At 40.7% G+C, this 19,313-nt stretch overlaps 1 protein-coding gene across 2 annotated transcripts in view; it reads right to left on the bottom strand.

Moving 5' to 3' along the window:
- The window catches only part of mob2a (MOB kinase activator 2a), a 71,905-nt gene that overhangs the window by 39,287 nt on the left and 13,305 nt on the right, over window positions 1–19,313 (bottom strand). Inside the window, exon 1 of one of the 2 annotated variants that reach the window (XM_042495655.2) lies at window positions 844–1,059. The exons of the other annotated variant lie outside the window; for it this stretch is intronic. Within the exon in view, the coding sequence (XP_042351589.1) occupies window positions 844–881 (38 nt within the window). The 5' untranslated portion in view covers window positions 882–1,059. Of the gene's footprint in view, window positions 1–843; window positions 1,060–19,313 lie in introns of those variants that run through there. 2 annotated transcript variants of the gene reach the window in all.

Genomic DNA, 19,313 nt, shown 5'->3' with positions numbered 1-19,313 from the left:
ATAAGACCACATTACACAACGTCTAAAACCTTTACACTGGCTTGTCTATAAATCACTCTGTGGCTCAGCGGCCAAACATATCTCTGACATGATTTTGACATATGAACCTTCTAGGACCCTCGGGACATCTGGGGCTGGTTTAGTGACTATCCAAAGAGTTCGAACTAAACATGGTGAAGCAGCGTTTTGTTATCATGAAGCACAAACCTGGAAAAAAATCCCAGATGATGTTAGACAAGCCCCAACTCTGACCATTTTTAAGTCAAAGCTAAAAACTGTCCTCTTTGTAGTCACTGCTACTGAAGTAATATTTTTAAACTTCATTTAAATCATTTTAAATGATCTTTTAATCTTTACACCTCTTGTCTGCACTTTTGCTACTTTTAATGGTGATTTTAAATAATTTAGTACCTTTTATATATTTTCTCTTTACTCCTTTATTTTAAGTCTCTATCCTTTAATGTTTTACATTTTATTGCTCTGGGATGCGCTTTGAATTGCCCTGTTGTATGAAATGTGCTATATCAATAAAGCTGCCTTGCCTTGATTTTTCTCCTCTGGTGCCTCAAAAGATCTTAATATAGATCACATTAAAAAAAAAAACCTCGATGGTAATATTGCAGCTTATTTGTATGCAGAACTGCAATAAAGAAGTCTACTTTAGCATTATAGCAGAGATACCATAGAACATACCACAAAATGCAATAAAGAGACAATAAAGTCACCATAAGCCACAGAGAAAGTGAACAGATTTATGAGCTAAGCATACAAGAAAACGTGCTGTCCCCCTCCCTCCTCCTCTCCACATGGATAACACATTATCAAGTTACCACAGCCTCTTACCTATTTAACGTATACGACCCGTTCCGTTTAAACCTCATCCTGGACGACAGGAAGCGGATAAAGAAATCCAGAATTGACGGTGTTTCAGCTTTTAGTCGCAACCCGAAAGAAACAAACCCCGCCGTGTGTGTCTCTTCCCTGCAGAACAAACAAACGCGGAACAACACCGGAGTTGCTTTTTGCAGTCCTCTCCCACTCCTCCAGCACCTTTCTGTCTATCCTTCCTGTCGTTTCTTCCCAGTCTCCCCTCCTCCTCCTCCTCCTCCTCCTCCGGTTGTCCCTCTCGGTGTAGTTTCCGTGGGGCAGGGTTAACGACTCTTCACACTGCAGGCTTTTCCATTAAAACAATGAGAGCTCGTATCGGTGGTGCGCGTAAAATCTGCAAAATCTCGTGATATGAACGCGGAGTCTGGTTGAGGCTGGGTCGGCTTTGTGTCCACAGCCTCGCTGACGCAAACCTCCACGCTTTGACTCCCGAAAAAAAAAAAAAAAACTACATGAAACTTGAACCTTTTCTTTCAATATGTCCACATCTTCACCTACTCCTCCGGTTCGGGCTCAGCGACATACATCCAGCATCAAAACACAAACAAATATTAAAAAGACATTTACGAGCCGGCGACCACTTTATGAAAAATGTCTATCGATGCCAGCTTCCTTCTTCTCCCCATTCATGGTCCTGGGGAGGCTCTCATGTTTCACCAGCGTTTCCTATCTCAGGAGCTAAATATACACACATTTATGTTGCTCCATATGCTGAACACAAACCAGACTCCACCACGCCAACACAGCTCCTGTCAACGCCTGAAGGGTGAGACAGACTTAAGGCTAAGAATAGGGCTGAGGATCCATTAATGCCATTTAAATCCAAAGTAGCCCTTCCAAGTGTATGTGTGTGTCTGTCTAATGGACACACACACGTACTCACTGTACAATTCATGACAAGGGAAGCTCGTAAACATGCTCCAGGTGCAGAAGTGGGGCTTTTAATTGATAAATTATTAGCACAAGTCACTGGATCAAATTAAAATAGATTAGGGGTCCCGCATGTTTTCAGGGACAAAATGTCAAAATGTTTCGATTACTTAACAAGGACCCATAATAAGAATAATTTCTTCTTGCCCTGCATATATTTTTATACATATCAGATTCAAACTGTATTCAAACATAAAAGAAAATAAACAAATGTGGGGGTAAACAAAATGTACCACATGTTAACACCTATTTGAGTGTATTTGTGCTATGCTGGGGGTCATTTTGCATTTGTTTGGTCATTTTGTATCTTTGTGGTAATTTTGTATCTCTTTGTGGTAATACTGTAAATCTTTGGAGGGCTTTTTGCATTTATTTGTGGTTGTTCTGCAACTCTGTGGCCCTTTTGTATTTCTGGTAATTTTGTGTCTCTTGGGGTCATTTGGGGTCTCTTTGAGGGTTGTATTGCATCTCTGTGGTCATTTTAAGTCTCTTTGGGGTTATTCACAGACAATAGAAATTTCATTACACAACAAAATTCCATGACTTTTCCAGGCCTAGAAAATGTGGTTGTAAAATTCAATGACTTTACCAGATATTCAATGACTGTGGAAACCCTGTATAAAAAGATAAAAAAAATAACTTTCTGGAGATTATACTTTTGATGATTGCAAATGATGGTTGTTTGCCTTGTAATGACGATGAAACTGGAGGTCTACCTTCTTCATCTGCCACAACACTGCACCAGTGAACTCTTGACCTCACACCGGTGCTGCTGTGAGGACAAAGACCAAGTGACCATTAACAATGAGCCATATTAACTGGCTGGCTGGTGAGTAATATCCGTGCTTTGCAGCATTTTCAGCATCCTCTCAAAACATGGTGAGTGCTGACAATAAAGTGAGCCTCAGGAATGTTGCAATGTGAAGGAAATGACCAGCTGGATGAAGCTCAAAGTGACTTTGAGCAGACACAGAGGTGACACTGGAATGACTTCACAATGATGGAGTTACCCGTGCCCTCGGGGAAGTGAGCTCACTGTCCCGGCTGGATGATCTGTACGCCACTGGGTTTACGTGTGTACAGTAGATACAGCTAAGGTGAGTCTAAGCTGTTGTTTTGTAAAGTTTGGATTTGTATAGTAAAAAGGTTGTATGTCTCTGCAAACCTGTCCAGTTGCTGTTACAATTTGCTTCACACACATCTTCCCCCCCAGCAGCACAGAAGAGTCAACAGGTTTCAAGGTGGACACCCAAAATTAGTTGGGCTGCAACTGACGATTATTTTGATAATCTATTAATTGGTCAATTATTTTCTTGAATAATCGATTAATCGGATTAAAAAACTAATAATAGAAATAATAAAATATTTTCACTTTGTACAAAAACAGATTTATCACTGACAACAGTGCAAAAGTGCAGTGCATAAACAGCAGTTGCTTGAACATTACTGAGCTGATAAAATAATATTAAATTATATATAACTACAAAATCGAATATGAAACAATTCAAAAATCAAATGTTGACAGCTTTTACAACATACCGTTACATTTCCTTTCTTTAAAACTGAACATATGTGGCTTTTTGTCGAGACTTACTCAGCGGTTAAGCTCTCCTCCTCCTCACTTTCACTTTCATGTTAGATGCTGCATCATAACCGTCGTGCTCACATGCCATGCCGTGTCACTTTTGTATATTTTGCAGCTAAAACACTTATTTGTTTTGCATAACGTGAAGTGCTCCAAAACCTTTGCCTCTGCCACGCCCCTTCAAAACACCCGCTTCTGCCGTCTGCATGTGACGTAAACAGTCCAGGGACACAGCGAGTGACGTAATAATCACAAGACACAACGAACTGATAATTTTATTCACTGCCAACACACTTAATAATTTATTATAATCGATTTTATCGCTTTATTATTGTTTTCAGTATCTGACCTCATGTTTCCCAATCAACTGACTTATGATGTTGAGTAATGGGCAGAAAAGTGTATTTAGGTAGCATGATGTCACAGTTGACCTTTGACCTCTTGGATATAAAAAGTCATCACTTCATCATTTTATCTTATTAGACATTTTTTTGAAATTTCGTCCTAATTAGATGAATTCTTGAGTTACAGCCAAAAACATGTTTTAAGAGGTCAAAGTGACCTTTACACCTTTGATATTCAAACACTGAATTCTAAAGTTCATTCTTGAGTCCAAGTGGACATTTGTGCCACATTTGAGGAAATCCCATCAGCTTGAACTTCGACTGCCAAATTCTAATAAGTTCATTCTTGAATCAAAGTGGATGTTTGTGTTAAATCCCATCAGGAGGCGTTTGAGATACTGCGTTCATGAGAATGGGATGGACAACACAAAAACATAATGCTTCAAGTTATAGCTAGGGCCACCACAAAGGCATAAAAAGTTGGTACGGAGACAGTGGGAGAGAGAGTGGGAATATGTTGAGCATAGGGCCAGACCACAAAGACTGAAAAATGGAAAAACCAGATGTGCTTCTCTTACAGCCAGCTGAGGCAGCTTTGGGAAGGCGAGGAGGACGTGCATTATGGGCCCCAGCATCGATTCAAATCCAGGATGTTTATGGTTACATGCAATATGCCTTAGCACTTGTCAAGACACACTTACTCATTTTTGTTACTTTTATGAATATATCTGGGAGTGACTTGGAGAAAAAAAAAAATCAAAGAATAATAGGAGCTATTTTCAGCTGAGAGCTTCAAAACTACTGTATATCAACAGAAAGACTAATTAAAAGACAAGTCATTGAGGCGGAAATATCCAGTTCAAAGAATCCTGAGCACCACGTCCACCAGAAGAAAATCTCTAAAAATAAAATTAAATGTCTCATTAACTTTTGTGTGCACATAGGTCTGGAGGGATTACAGTACAAAATGATGAATCCAGGCAAGCGGTACGTTAAAGAGCATTCAGGGTTATTCAGCATTACATCATGGGAGTGCAGTGCAGTGTGTGTGTGTGTGTGTGTGTGTGTGTGTGTTTCCTCCACTCCCACAAAAGCACTCAGGGTCGGTTTCAATGGCTCCAAGCTCGTTTATTACAATAAGAGCAGCCTGGCACTAGAACTGCTGATCAATCGCATCACTGCTGCTGCTGCTCAGTCAGTCACTGCAGAGTTACACAACAGCCACTGGAGGGAGGAGAGGAGGAGGAGGATGAGAGGAAGAAGGGTAACAGAAGATGAGAAGACTCTGGAGAGTATGGGACAGAGAAGGCTTGAAAAGAGAGGACGGTGGAGGGAACGGAGGGTAAATGCTGCAGAGCACAGAAACACAATTAGCTTAAGCTTTATTGATGCTGTTGAAAACAACACCCCCCCCCCTTTCCTCCTCCTATTCAGTCTCAATCCAGTCCTTCTTCCTGCACTTATTCATTGCCTGCACCTTGATTTTATTGCTCCTTTTGCAGCCCCTTCATTAAGCTAATTTGAGCTTTCTTGCTTCTTTCGCAATCCTTATTTCTTTTCAAGCCTCTCTTCCACACATCCTCTCCCTCTTTTCTCCCCCTTTTCTGTCCTTCCAGCTCAACCCCTCCCACATTCATCTTACTGGTGCATGTTGTGTAATGAAGTGAACTTTACGTGCGTGTCATGCATACAAATGACATTAAGGGTGCAAGTCCATGTCTTCTCTTTTTCGACTAATGGGGGAGCTGCAGATTTTCTCTGAAGGTGTTGTTATCGTGGATAAACTAAACTACTCCCTGCTCCGCTCAGAGTGACAGAAGCTTCCAGAAAACAGACCCCGCTGGCTGCGGTGCAACTGTGGAATAGCCCTGGCCCCTCCACTCCTACACAGGCTTTCCAGGAATACATTGCATAGAGTCAAACTCTGGACCGCAGTGCACAAACACACAAATGGACACACTCTACTGTGGCTCCACAGCAACTTGAGTGCATGTGTGAGAGTAGAGTTTTAGGGACTGTGTCACTACATGCGCCAAGTTCCCCAGCACAGAGGTGATACTGACAGAAAACACACACACATACACACACACACCGCACGTCCCGCTGTAACGCCAAAAAAAAGATTAAACTTATGAAACTGCTGACATGTGTATTACGCAATTTAATGCACATAGGGTCTTGCTACCAAAGACTGCACTGTTTCTCTCACCCACACACCCTAAATATGTTTCAGCACACACAAACAAACACACACATACTGAGCACAGTTAGAGGTATATGTGAGCTGGTAACATGCCAAGGGGTGCAGAATGAAAGGGCCTATATAAATGGCCAGGCTGGCTGACGCCAGGAGCCAGTCAGTCTGTTTGTGTGTCTGTCTTTCATATACAGCCTGTCCTATAGTGAGAGGACACCGCTAATAACTCACCTTTTATAGTTATCTCAGTGGGTCTGTCTCTGTCTATCCATTAAGTCAGCCTATAGTATTATTTTGAACGGACAGTAGTGTAAATGTCAATGTCATGACAGACAAACCCTCCTGGAGCATTTTGCCCGCTGGCCTTTCGGGGTGGGCCATATGCCTGTTAAACGATATCACAATATTTAATGGCATTTTTGCAATAACAATATTCTTGTTTTATATATTAACATAAAAAAGGGCCTACAGACACCACTGATTCCACTCTGCTCAAGTCACTTATGTGTAACAGTGTGACATCATCATTTTAACAAGTTGAGTTGATTATCACAATATGAATTTTTCTTATTATAGTAAAAATCATACCGGTATTGTCGTAAATGAAATGATATGGCACACCCCTACTGGCAATGTTGGCAAACTATTTTTATTATTTAAAAAAAAAATAACATTTCAAACACTATCAGACTATCAAACTGAAAATACCAAAATACATAGAACAAAAAAATCGAACTTTCCTATTACAAGGAGTGTTTGATGTGATCTTCACATCTGATAGATGCTGCTGAGTTTGTGTTTGTATCTTGGATGTTTCCATTCACATCCACTCGAGCAGCAGAGCAATGCCAACACACTTCTCTCATCTTATACACAACTCTCTGTCACCGCTGCTGTTGAAGCTGACCGGGACACGCAGACAGTCTTTCAGCTTCACCATTTCGTTTGAGCTTGCCACAGTGTGACTGACTCGAATGCAAATCAGCTTTTTGAGCTAACTGCTAGGGCTGAGCCCAGTACTCAAATGAAACGAGTATCCATGATTACAAGTATCGCCTGATGAAAAATTGTCAATATTCATACTCATGATGATGGAAAATCGTCATTTGGGTAGCTGGGTTCAATTTCTTACTCAATTCTGAGGTTTTCATCAACCCAATATTAGTTAAAGAATAAAAACCTGGTTAGGCTCCACCCATTCATGGTTTAAGTCCACCTGAATTCAATTCAAACCCCGCCCATCCCAAGTACAGATACAGATAATTTAATAGGCTGAACAAATACAGATAATGGTGTACTTGAGCATCTCTGCAAACTGCATTATGGACTGCATTTATCGCACTTTTCTAGTCTAAGTGACCACTCAACAGACTTCACAACAAAAGCTCCATTCATACATTCAAAACTCATACACTGGTCGTCAAGGCTACCATAAAAGGTGCCACCTGCTCAGAGGTTAAAAGGGAATCAGAGCCCTCAGTACCTTGCCCAAGGACACTTGGGCATGTAGACTGCAAGGGCCAGGGATTAACCTGGCGACCTTTCGACTGCTCTACCTGCTGAGCCAGTCACTCCAAAATGGCGGCTAAGGAGGGTCTTCAGAGGTAACTCTAACCTCAGCATATGTAACTATCTGCATACAGCTAAAAGTTTCCAGGAGCAACTCACAAATATGAACTTTGGTTCTGCATTACATGCATTAATCTGCATACCACGTATATTATGTGTACAGCTGCATGCGCCAGACCCCGACCCCTGTACACTGATGGTTCAGCTCAAATACAAAAAATTTTACCACCCTACTGTATAAAAACCCCGGGAATTAGAACTAAAATCTGGAAATCTGTTAGCATTTCAGCACCTCCGGTTCCCTCGTCTCAAAGTCAATGGGTTTTTTTTAATTGGGTGTTTGGTAAGAGGCCTGAAATAAGGTCTGAGGACTGACTGAGGTGGACCCCAGTCATGAACTTTGAAGCTTTTCTGTGTCTTAAAAAAGGTGAGAGCTAACAAGTGGCTAAATGAGACTTCAGTACATCGTCAAGCCGCACTGAACACGGCTTTACAGCCTCATAGTGGTGGCAACGCAACTGTTTCTCTTCTCTGTCTGACCATCTATCGCCACAAGCTAAGGTAGCTTCCAATAATACTGTCTGATACTGGTCTCTCAGTATAGAGATACTCATTAGAGCTGAGTGTGAAATAACAGGCAAAATGACAGTGATGTTGACATTTTCTCAAATGTCTCATGGATGCCCCCAAAGGTAAATGTTATGTCTGGGTGTTTCTGGGCTCTGCACCCAATCAGTGTTATCTTTCTATATCTAGACAGCTTTGGTTTCAATTCAAATTCCAGGAAATGAAATGCAACCTTACCCATGAACCTATCACTGCTCAGGCATTTTGAGAATGTAAAGCTCAGCACCAGCTTTGGAAAACCATCTAGCCCAATGTGCAAAACACTTTTTATGGCTATTTTGTAACTATGACAATCTCATGAAGACACTAAGATCATGCGCATCATAAAAGGTTTCATCACAATGGGTTAGTTGATCAACAGAAAATGAATCAGTAACTATTTTGATCATCATTTAAGCCTTTTTTTTTAAAAGCAAAATTCCCACAATGCCCTTCTGTATGCCTCTAAAATGGGAATATTTGTGGGTGCTTTGCTGCTAGTAAACTGAGTATCTCTGTGTTTTGGACTGTCAGACAGTTAAAGGGTGACATATGAAGATGAAGCATGTTTAATTGAAAAATAATAATTGCAACAATCACTAATGAAAATAGTCCTTGTATTTATTTATTTTTTCCCCAGAATTTGCATTTAAGCATCCTAGAGGGAGTTTACATTCCACTTTTAAGAAACTGAAACACATTTTATATTTATATTAGTGTATTTATTTTTATTTGTATGTAACATATTTAGGTTTGTTGATCAGAAAAATAATTAAATTGTTCAGTACTTCCACACTATCATTACATTTCTGGCAGTGTGAAGAAGACTTTGAAACACAACTCTAGACCTTCATGTGTGAGCATTTCCACCTAAATTTGTCTGTTTTTGTGTGCAATATGCATAAAGAATAAAATATAACCACATATAAAACCTTAAAAAGATAAAATTATTCATTGTTTAAACTGTTCCTAGGTCTGCACATACATCCTGTGACAATGAAGTCATAATGGACATTGCCAAGTGAAGCACTGATATGAGGAGTTACTGACAATGGTAGAACTATGATGCCACCTACTGTTAACTAGCAATAACGTACCGCTCAATATCAGACTCAAACCTCCACTTTCTCATTCTGTCTCTCTCTCTCTCTGTCTGGGGCTGCTGTGCTAAGTGAGTCGAGCTGGGCCTGAGGGACAGTGATGAGAGAAAGGCAGCAGGCAGAGGTGTGGGCCGTCACTGATGTCCTGTTGACTGGTATGCAGTCTGGTAGTGCTGGCATGTGAATAAAGGCTTTGCACTAGTGATGGAAGGGAGGAGGTGAGGATGGAAGATAAAATAAAAAGAAAATGAAAAAGACAAAGGAAGGAAAGCAGCGCTGATGCCTCAGTGACGTCTGGTATTGCTGGTATGTGAAAAATATTGAGGGCATGCAATGAATGGAGGGAGAGGAGAAGCAAGGCAGACCAGGGCGAGCTGTTGAGCACCCAAATAGGATCCTTTGTGGCGAAACCATTTAAAAGCTTCTGGGCTTTTTACTCAAAGTATACCTTTAGTGAAGAAAAATAAACCACTGAAAAAGGTTTCACATGGGTGGAAAACCTCAAAAACTTAAAGTAATACTTCACCCGCAAAATAATAATTTGTATTTCAATGTACTCACCATGTGTTACCTTTAATTTGAGGTGAAAACTTGTTTTTTCCGCATGCCTCCACGACAAATGGAGAACCCCAAAAAGGCAATGATTCTTCAAGAATTGAAATAATTGGGGTCTGCATGTAACAACAGCTAAACGACATCAAAACATCTGTTACAAAACTTTCAAACAACAAAAGTCCAAGTTTCCAAGATTATTTCCATTTATGAAGAATGTTTGCCTTTTTCAAGTTCTCTGTTCACCGCGGCAATATGCAAGTGAAACAAAGCTTTCCTCACAAATTCAACATGGGGTAAGTTACTGATATACAATTAGTCATTTTGTCAGCACAGTAATCCTTTAAGATGGACATGGAAGACCACGGAATGACTGCAGCATGTAACCACAGACAAACTGTGATTTGAATATCCAAACTACTCCCTAAACTTCACCTGAAACAAATACTCAAAATAATAACAATAACAATAATAATATTAATAACAATAATCATAAGAGAGTGCCTCAGCACAGAGAAGAAAAGAACTATTGATCCCTGTGTCTGCCTCTGGCTGGTGGTGGACTGGTATTGCTGGTTTAATACTGCAGCCGCTTGATACGGTCATGTGATACTGGACTGGAAAGAGCCGACAGAGCCCGGTGCACACTGGGAAGGCCTGCAAGCCATGATTATGCAACAACAAGATCTGATTTCATGCTCACTGGATCTCTCTCACTCTCTCATTCTTCTTCTTTTTTTATGAACTTCTTTTATTTTTATCTACATTTCTCTTCACACCACCGCTGACTGTCTGCTGCATCTCTTTTCCTTTTGTATTGTTTCCCGTTTCACAGAGGTAACCTTTTTTTGCCCCACAGCATGTCCCTGACTCTGGACAAGTCATGTGAACTGGATATGTGCTGCCCTCTTGTGGTCAAAAATATATAACATCCAAATTCTGTTCACAGCAATTTATCAACTCTTCCTTAGGTCAAGCTAGAGTTGCAACGCACAGATAACTGTATAAAACAAAGAAGAATGACAGGTCCAGAGCTGTGGCTTATTTACTGTCAAGGTGATCATATTACCAGCCAAGACACAGATGAAAGAGTGAACAAGAGAGCCTGGAAAGGTGGTCAAACCAGATCAGCTACAGTATGGATGTTAAAGCAGCCACATGTTAACTAACCACAGAGAGACTGAGAAGGCGAGGCGAAAGAAACACACGCTCTTTGTCATGTTTCTTTCTTCTCTCACTTTGTATCACAAGGCTCCAACACACATCAGGATGGTAAGCTCGAGGACATTTCAATAACTTTCAAGGTCAATTTTTATTTCATTTCCTTTATTTAGATCTCTGTTAGCTTTTACATAAAAAAACGCTATCTTCCTCGTGGTCCAATCACATACCATAACTTCAAAGGTTTGGTTATTTCCAGTAGTGACATCACAGAGACCTTATTGTTTTACTCATCGATAAAAACTATGGCCAAAATCAATGCAGGTCTCTGTCAGAAGTTTGCAGAGTTGAGTAGTAGGAGTATTTATAGATTTGGTGTCATTAAAGTGGTTCTATTATATAGTTAAAGAAGTGGTTTGAGGACACTTCATTCATTTTCACAAGTCTTAGATATTGTTTTTGATAAATACAAAGACTTACAAGGATTTTTTTAGGCCTGTGGGAACTCTGGTGTCTGTATGGTGATACTTATTTAAAAAAATATTGAGTATCAGTGAATGTTGCAGACGTTTGGATGACAGTCAGCAATTAATCTATTGCTATTGCTCACTTTTCTATTACTTAAACTCATGCGATTGCCTACGGTGGTATCATTTAAGCCTTTTAATGCAGCTAAAATGAAAGAAAAAAGAAATCACAATAAACTGTAATGCCAAACCTACAATAATGATCATCAAGGTCATTGTGAAGAAAAAAATCCTAAGATGGAGCTTTCTACAATTAAATCCCCAAATGACAGATGCAGAAAAGACACACAAGATCATTTTCCTAGCTATTTGCACAGCAGTGATAACATGACCCATGCTGATCCGCATTACCAAACACTGAGCTGTGGCCTGACAGCAGCAGGCTGCGAATGACTTACACTCAAATCCAAAAGATGGGAAAATGTGAACTGCCATTCTTTTTAATTTATTCAAATCTCCAGACTCATTGTAACAAAAAGCTGCATTGTGTACATGGAGCAGCAGCTCTGAGCTGATGCTAGAAAAGGGCTTGGCCAGGTAGCTATTAATGCACACACTAACAGTTCCTTACCTCCATGCATACACGTACATACATACACAAACGCACACACACAAACGCACACACAGCTGAAGTGTGCACTGCACAGCTGTCGGTGATTATGCAACAGCTGGTATGTGCAGTGGTGCGTGTGTGAAAGTGTACATTATCCAGCCTCTGCACAGGCTTTGAAGAAACCAGTGACCTCTAGCCACCTCTGACCACAGCTGCTCACCTTTCAGCTCTTTAGATGCATTTTAGATAACTCTAATATTCCAGCTTCAGTGAAGGTTTCACTGTAATATAGGGCGAGAGGAAGTAATATGGCGTGGTCGGCTGCTAGGGGCAAAACAGAGAAGCACAATGAAGAATTTATGTGTGCGATTTCAGTTTATGGGACAGACAGGATGAGAAAAATGTTGAAACAAAAGTATTAAAGTAAAATTCCACCCTAAATCGTGATCACTGTTAACAGCTCTGAAGACATTTTGTACATTGCCTGGTTTTCTTGTTTGAGTAATTTTATCTGTGCAAACTACATCAGCTCATGGCATGACATCACATCGATTTCCCAGAGGCCACTTCACTACACTGTCAAATTAACAAATATAAAATATGGCGCAGTCTAATTACCAGTATTCAGGCATGTCGTGCAGCTGCACAGAGCCAGAGTGGCTATCACTAACAGTGAAGGTGACGCGTCGACTGAGCGAGATGAAGGAGACCGAAAGACAGAAAAAGACTCATGCAGTTAGAGACCGAGCTCACGTTGCTGCTTTCTGATAAACCGCACAGAGTGACAGACGCCCAGCTGGAGGCTGCATGAGGAAGGCAGCACTTCCTGTGTTTGTGCATCTCGCTGTTTGCTTTCCCTTCAGTGCAACGAGTGACGAAGACTTCCTGCGAGCTCCTGCCCCAGACTCCCTGGCTTGGCGGAGAGGCAGAACAATGAGGAGGAAAGGAGAGCGCGTTACAGTACAGGGTGGGGCAGAGAGGGAGATAAAGGAATAACAGACACGAACACAAGTCAAACACGAGGCCATATGCAAACAGAGGCACGGATACGGGTGTACGTGAGGCCACACACCCAAGCAAAACAAGCAAACATATACAGTCAGAGCAGAGGTAAGCAGACACAAAAAAAGACCTTCCAAAATATTAGCTTCCTTCTTTGGACAGTGCACCAAACCTCACTTAAAAAAATATGAAACACAATGCAGCAACTCTAATATTTCCTAAACATGAAAAAGTCAGCAACACCTCACTGAGGTTACATCACGTCCCCAGTGATAATGAGAAGTGTCCCATCTGCGGGCACTGTACTTCTGCCCCCTCCACTCCTCTCTTGGCCGTCAGCAGCACATGAACTCAACAGAGCGGACCAAAACCCCTGACCTACTGTTCCTCTATGAGAGGAAACGGATGTGGCGAATGTCTCCCGCTTGCTCTTATTCTCTCTCACTAGCACACGAAACAAACGTGCAAAATGACACATCAGCCGAAGTTTAGGGACAGAAACAGCTTACTGTGCAGATATCGACCGGTTTGTACGAATATAGCTTTACCCAAAACCACACATGGGCCTTTACTATTTCTATCTGTCACTTTTGTCAAATCATGGCTTTTGAAGTAGGGGAGTTATCAGGAAGGTCTCGATGACTCTGTATTAAATGTGTGATTAAAAAGGCATTTCACTCGTCTTGGCATGGGTTTTAAGACAAGAAATTCACAACAGAAAGCCTGCATTACTAACTAAAGACATGAGTATTTATCACGCAGTGGAAGTCCAATGAAAGATGCAATTGAGTTGTATTGTGAGAAATGTAGGATCCAGGGTTTTTAGATCTTGATGATTTCTGGGGGCTACAAATGAGGATAACACAATTCAATTTTGACCATGCTTCTTCACTGACAAGTTCAATTATATATTAAATAGAGGGAGGACACAGTTTCCCTGTATTTGTGCTCTGAACACCATACCTTTGTTTCTCTTTTTTGTCTCGTTTCTTTAAACATTGGTCTTTTTTTTCCATATATCTCGCTTTAGGACATGTGAATAAAGGCCAACACATCAATATTTTCATCCATAACTAATGCTGTAAGTTCTAAAAAAACACCAGTAAGAGGTTTGTCTTTGTGATTAAATGCCTGCGCACATTAGTTTGATTAATCAATTGTTTTGTCCAAAGAATGTCAGATAATAATAAATGTCTGTTACAGTTTCCCACTGCCCAAGGTGATGTATTGTAATAGCTTATTGTATTCAATAGACCAAAACTCAATGATATTCAGTTTGCTATCAGATATACTGTTTGCGCTTTAGTCAAAGTTTGGTCAGTAATCCGTATCTATGGCCATTATGGAGATGAAGGGATGTAAACAATTGATTGCAGGCTGAATGTTCTATATAAACCAATTTTAGGAAGTTTGAGAAAAAATATGGAAGTTGCAAAAAACTTAAGGGAAAAGTAAATAGTCGATAGAAAAAATTGTGACTAAGAGCTGCAACTCTGATTCTTTGTTGTCGCTCAAGTTTGCGTCTGACCATTTATTAACACTCAAATATTTCCTCTTAGGAATGAATCCCTCCTCAACAAACAGGTATATTAGTAATTAAAATGTGTCAAGCTCAAGGCTGCAATATTGCACACAGAACAACTGCCACTGTCAGTGACATTTACACGCGCTAACTTGTTGCATAATAATTAGACAGCACGGAGAATTTTTGGCTGCTTTTCAAAAAGCCAAACATAACCAGCACTGTGTTGCAGAGGCAACATGAGATGCTTGTCGGGACGAGCTGAGGACAAAGAGAAGGGCAGAGCAGCAGAGGAGAAGAGGGAGAAGATACAGAGAAACAGTATGCAAAAGACAGAGGTCAGGAGTCACCGCTCGCTTCACAGATCTTCTCCCTCCATCGCTTTTCATGTAGGCTAATCTCTTCCATCTCACCTCCCTGAGCTGGCCAGCTCACTTAGCCTCATTTAACCAGCTAACGGCCGGTAATAAATCAACAGCACACTCCTCTCACCTCTAATCTGTATCAGCCTGCTCTGCTCCGCACACTCCCCCTGATATATGACTCAGTCCGCTCTGGCTTCCAGTGCGAAGCAGCTACTGTAGGTAGAAAACCTCTGTAGGGAGTACGGGTCAGACAGCAAGCGGAAAACAAGACTAGGAAGATAAGATCAGAGGTAAGGATGAAACAGAGCAGAGAGGGAAGGATTTCTTTGTTGTTGATTTCGACCCTAAATTAAAAAAAAAAAAAGTTTCCATATTTAGATCAAGAAATATCCGTTCAAACGAGTAAATAAGCCAATGATTGACAGCATTAGATATCAAACACTAGTGATATAACATAGAGTGTACTCAAAACTACTGAAGTTTGATAACCAACCCCTCCACTAAAATTTTAATTAGGGATGATAACAATAAATCGATGATCGAGTATTCGGTTGCTCAAAAATGTGAAATGTGAAATTTAATCAATAATCTATAGGCTATGAAATGCTGTCAAAATCTATGAAATATGTTGCTGTGAGGTTTGATTGAGGATAAAACACACTTGGTATTGTCTGAAATAAGCAAAACTTTTATGTTTTTTTAAAACAACGATTAATCGACCATTATTTTTTACTGATTTATTGACTGCATCCCTAATTTTCACAGGTATAATTCAAAAGTACAACTGCTTTGTACTTTGGCTCATCCTCACCACTCTCCTTGCTACTCAGCTTTCACATTAGAAATGTTGTTCCTTACCCGAACATCTGTACGTCACCACTGATGCACCATTGTTTATGCTGTTGATAACATGTAGGAAAGTGCACCAAACACTTGATCCCAAGCTTAGGAGTCAATCTTTGCATCGCACCTACTATTGTTTGTATTTTGGAGACAGTGTAAAAACTGACTCTCTCAGAAGCCTTTACTTAGCTGTGTGGTTCAGAGGATAAGATTGGTGAGTGCTGTTTGCATATAAAGATTTCGGAGACTAAGAGCAGGGTTGAGAAATGCCTTTGCAACTCCTCGACAGTGGACCCATGCACGGATCAATGTTTCATGCCAGAGCAAAGTACACAGTGTTGACATTAAGAAAACAAACTGGACTTAGGGGTCAGGTGTACACATGCTAACCCTTGTTTAGTCTGTTTACCACTAATAACCAAATCCCTTTTTACTGTGAAACCCTTTTCTAAAGATACTGCAGAAACAGAAAGATACAGTATGCCTCTCGGACTATATCTTGTGGTATGATGGTATACATTTCACATGAGTGAAGCCCTCATGTTGACAGATATATTTGGATGTGATGGTGAGAAGTCCTTCCTTTCCCTGGCTTCCTGGATTAAACTGTGGCAATGTGAGCTGCTGGCTTTGCTCCCACGCCTGGACTCCTCATAATACCCTGTGCTCACAGCCAGTCTTAAGCGCAGCTAGCTTTTAACCTAGCTGCTAATGCTACCGGGTTGTTGGCGCAGTGTTAGCATTTGTCACGAGCCACCCAGCTCAGAGACCACCGGCGATTAAAAAGGCTTTTACAAAGGTCACGTTCAGCAGGTCTACAACTGGGAGCACACAACAAAGACGAAAACGCCAGTGTTGTGATATCACGCCAGACAGCTGTGTATGCAAGACCCTGACTGTGTCATAATGAAGTACAGTATACTGTGGACTGGACAGAGCACGGTCCCTAGCGTGGCCCTCTGTAAACCCTCAGTCAGTCAGACTTATCCGTGTTTACACACGCACACTTCCTCAAGGGGACATCAGAGGCCTTATAGGGGTCAAATCCTCTGCTGTGTGTGTTGTGTTCTTGTGTCGTGTCCAGCCTTGAGCTGTCCAGGGAGGCACAGTCAGCAACTCCCATACAGTGACCCTAACCCAGCAGCGGAAATCGGACAACTCTGAACACCAGCTCCCTCTCCGATCTCCCTTTGACTTCATTCCAGGTCAAAGTCTTCCCTCAAAAACAACAACAACCCTTCTTCTCCTCCAGATCCTATTTTAGATGAGAAGCACCTCATGGAGATAGCGTGTGACACACTCACAAACTTGCACGTTCATGTTTAGCAGGCCTCAGAAAATAGCCTGTGTTAGAGCTGTAGATGATGTTGTATCCCACAAGCAGATGAGGTAATAGCTGCTGCTGTTCAGGGACTTTTAATAGGAGATTTTTCACCTGCAAAAAATGTCTGCCTTTTGCACGTAAAAAGAAGATAAAGCATTTTCTGTTCTGTTTTTTTCCATTCTGACTTTTTGGACTACAGATGTTCTGATACCATTTTCTTCTTTCTGTTACTGACTGCAATACTTTAACTTGAATAACAGCTAGGGATCGGGATCGAAACACAGTTCTTTTTACCCCATTATACAATATTATCACTAATATTGTATAATATCACTATATTACTTTAGTCACAATACATTTCTGGTGTTTTTCAATGTTTTCGATATTCTGAGTACCGCAATAACAACAATATGTGTGATATATGTCAGTTTATTACTTCTCTTCAATTGTAAATTATGCCCCTAAAGGAAAATTTTGTCAACACCTGTTTTATCTAATAAGATTCAGTTTTAAGATAAAGTTTTTCATGCACTTCAGTTGTTTTTACTGCAGCAAAATGTGTCATCCAGTGGACTGAACAAGTAGCAGATTTTATTTTTTTAGTACCAAAAGTTTTATTTGTCTTTGCAATATTAATAAGTTATATAATAATAAAAATACCTATACTTGGCATCTGTGTTCCAATAATGATATTGCCCCACAAAATATCGTGATACTATATTTTCAATTTTTTTCCCTACCCCTCCTGATCAGTGAATTATTAAAGTAATTACTGGGTGCAGACATGGTCTAATCTCTTTTGCTGTTAATGTCATTAATTCAATGGCCAAGGCCTGTCTCTGCTGTAAAACACTTAGTGTGTAAATAAATGCATCATGTCTACTAAATCTGTATGTCTAAACTTCTGCTGTTTTTATTTCCCTTTCCAATAGGTGGAGCAGGCTGAAACCCAGGCACTGAGTGATATCCTCTGGGTGTGGATTTGGATGTTTTACATGAATTAAAGTGTGCGTTCTTCTTTAAGATCATCTAACATCAGAGCTACACCCTCTTCCCCTCCCTCCATCTCTATCTACATGCTCCCTCCCTTACTCGGCTGTCATGGTTGCAGGAAGTTGCGGCGATGTACAGACCATATGGGCACATCAGAGCCATACGGCAGGGTTGTCAGCAGACACATATGAAACATATGGCTGCTGGTGCTGGCCTGTCAGCTATTAAGCCTTTACTATTGCTGTCTCTCTCTAATCTTACAGACCGCATCGCTGCTGTTTAATTTCTCACCTCAACCACATCCACATGTGCTATGCGAGTGTGAACACACATAAGCATGTTGCACGAAATTTTTTTTTTCTTGTTGAAACTACATCTCTCTCCCCTTCATGCCTTCTCTTCTGTAATCTCATGTTTGAACCTGTCTAACAAACCTCACAAACAACACACCTCACCACGCCCTGCTCATGTATTACAGTCATCAGTAACACCTGACGCCTTTTAGTGCACCGTTTCTTCTTTGGCAGGTCAGGCAGAAAGATAAAATCCATTTCGGTTTTTGTTTCCTAGCACAAATGGAAAAGCTGCAGCCTCCTTTCTGATAGTGAAACGCAAGATTACTGTAATGTTTACTGGTAATGTTGACGAACTGGGAATTTACCTTTCCCCCACTCATTCATTTAATGCTACCATCTAAAAGATAGGAACATCAGCTAAATTGCTGGAATTCATCAAGGAAACACCTCCATGTCGCTTAAAATCACATGAATGAGCCAAAAATGTGACAGACAATAAATGGACAGAATAGGAGACACACTGTACCCAGTTAACATCTAACTGAGTTAAAAGAAAGAAATTGTCATGACTTCTATTCCTCACAGATTAAGCCTTTGCACACGAGAAGTAAACGAAGCATTCAGGATGCACGCCACCCATGACATCATCTTTTACTTCCTGTCCAAAGCTGCTACACAGGAAATTCACAACTTAAAAAAGGTCAAGAGCAGCTCCTTCACTTCTTTCTCCAAGTACAGGACAGCTATATTTTCACATCTATTATGCTCAGTATGAGGGTTAACATAACTTGACTATTTTTTCCTCCCCTTCTTCCTGTCCTTTTTTCTCCCACATGTTATCAGCAGGGGTTTTGTGCAACTCCTGTGATCCCATTTAGCGAGGGTATCCATGGCACGAGCGGATTCATATACATGCACACAAACACTGACATGCTTGCACACACAAATGCAGCATC

The sequence above is a fragment of the Plectropomus leopardus genome, chromosome 7 (assembly GCF_026936395.1).
Source record: "Plectropomus leopardus strain MGB_pleo_1.0 chromosome 7, ASM2693639v1, whole genome shotgun sequence".
Taxonomy (NCBI): Eukaryota; Metazoa; Chordata; class Actinopteri; order Perciformes; family Serranidae; genus Plectropomus; species Plectropomus leopardus.
The sequence above is the reverse complement of the archived record's forward strand: the minus strand, read 5'-3'. Positions and strand labels throughout refer to the sequence as shown.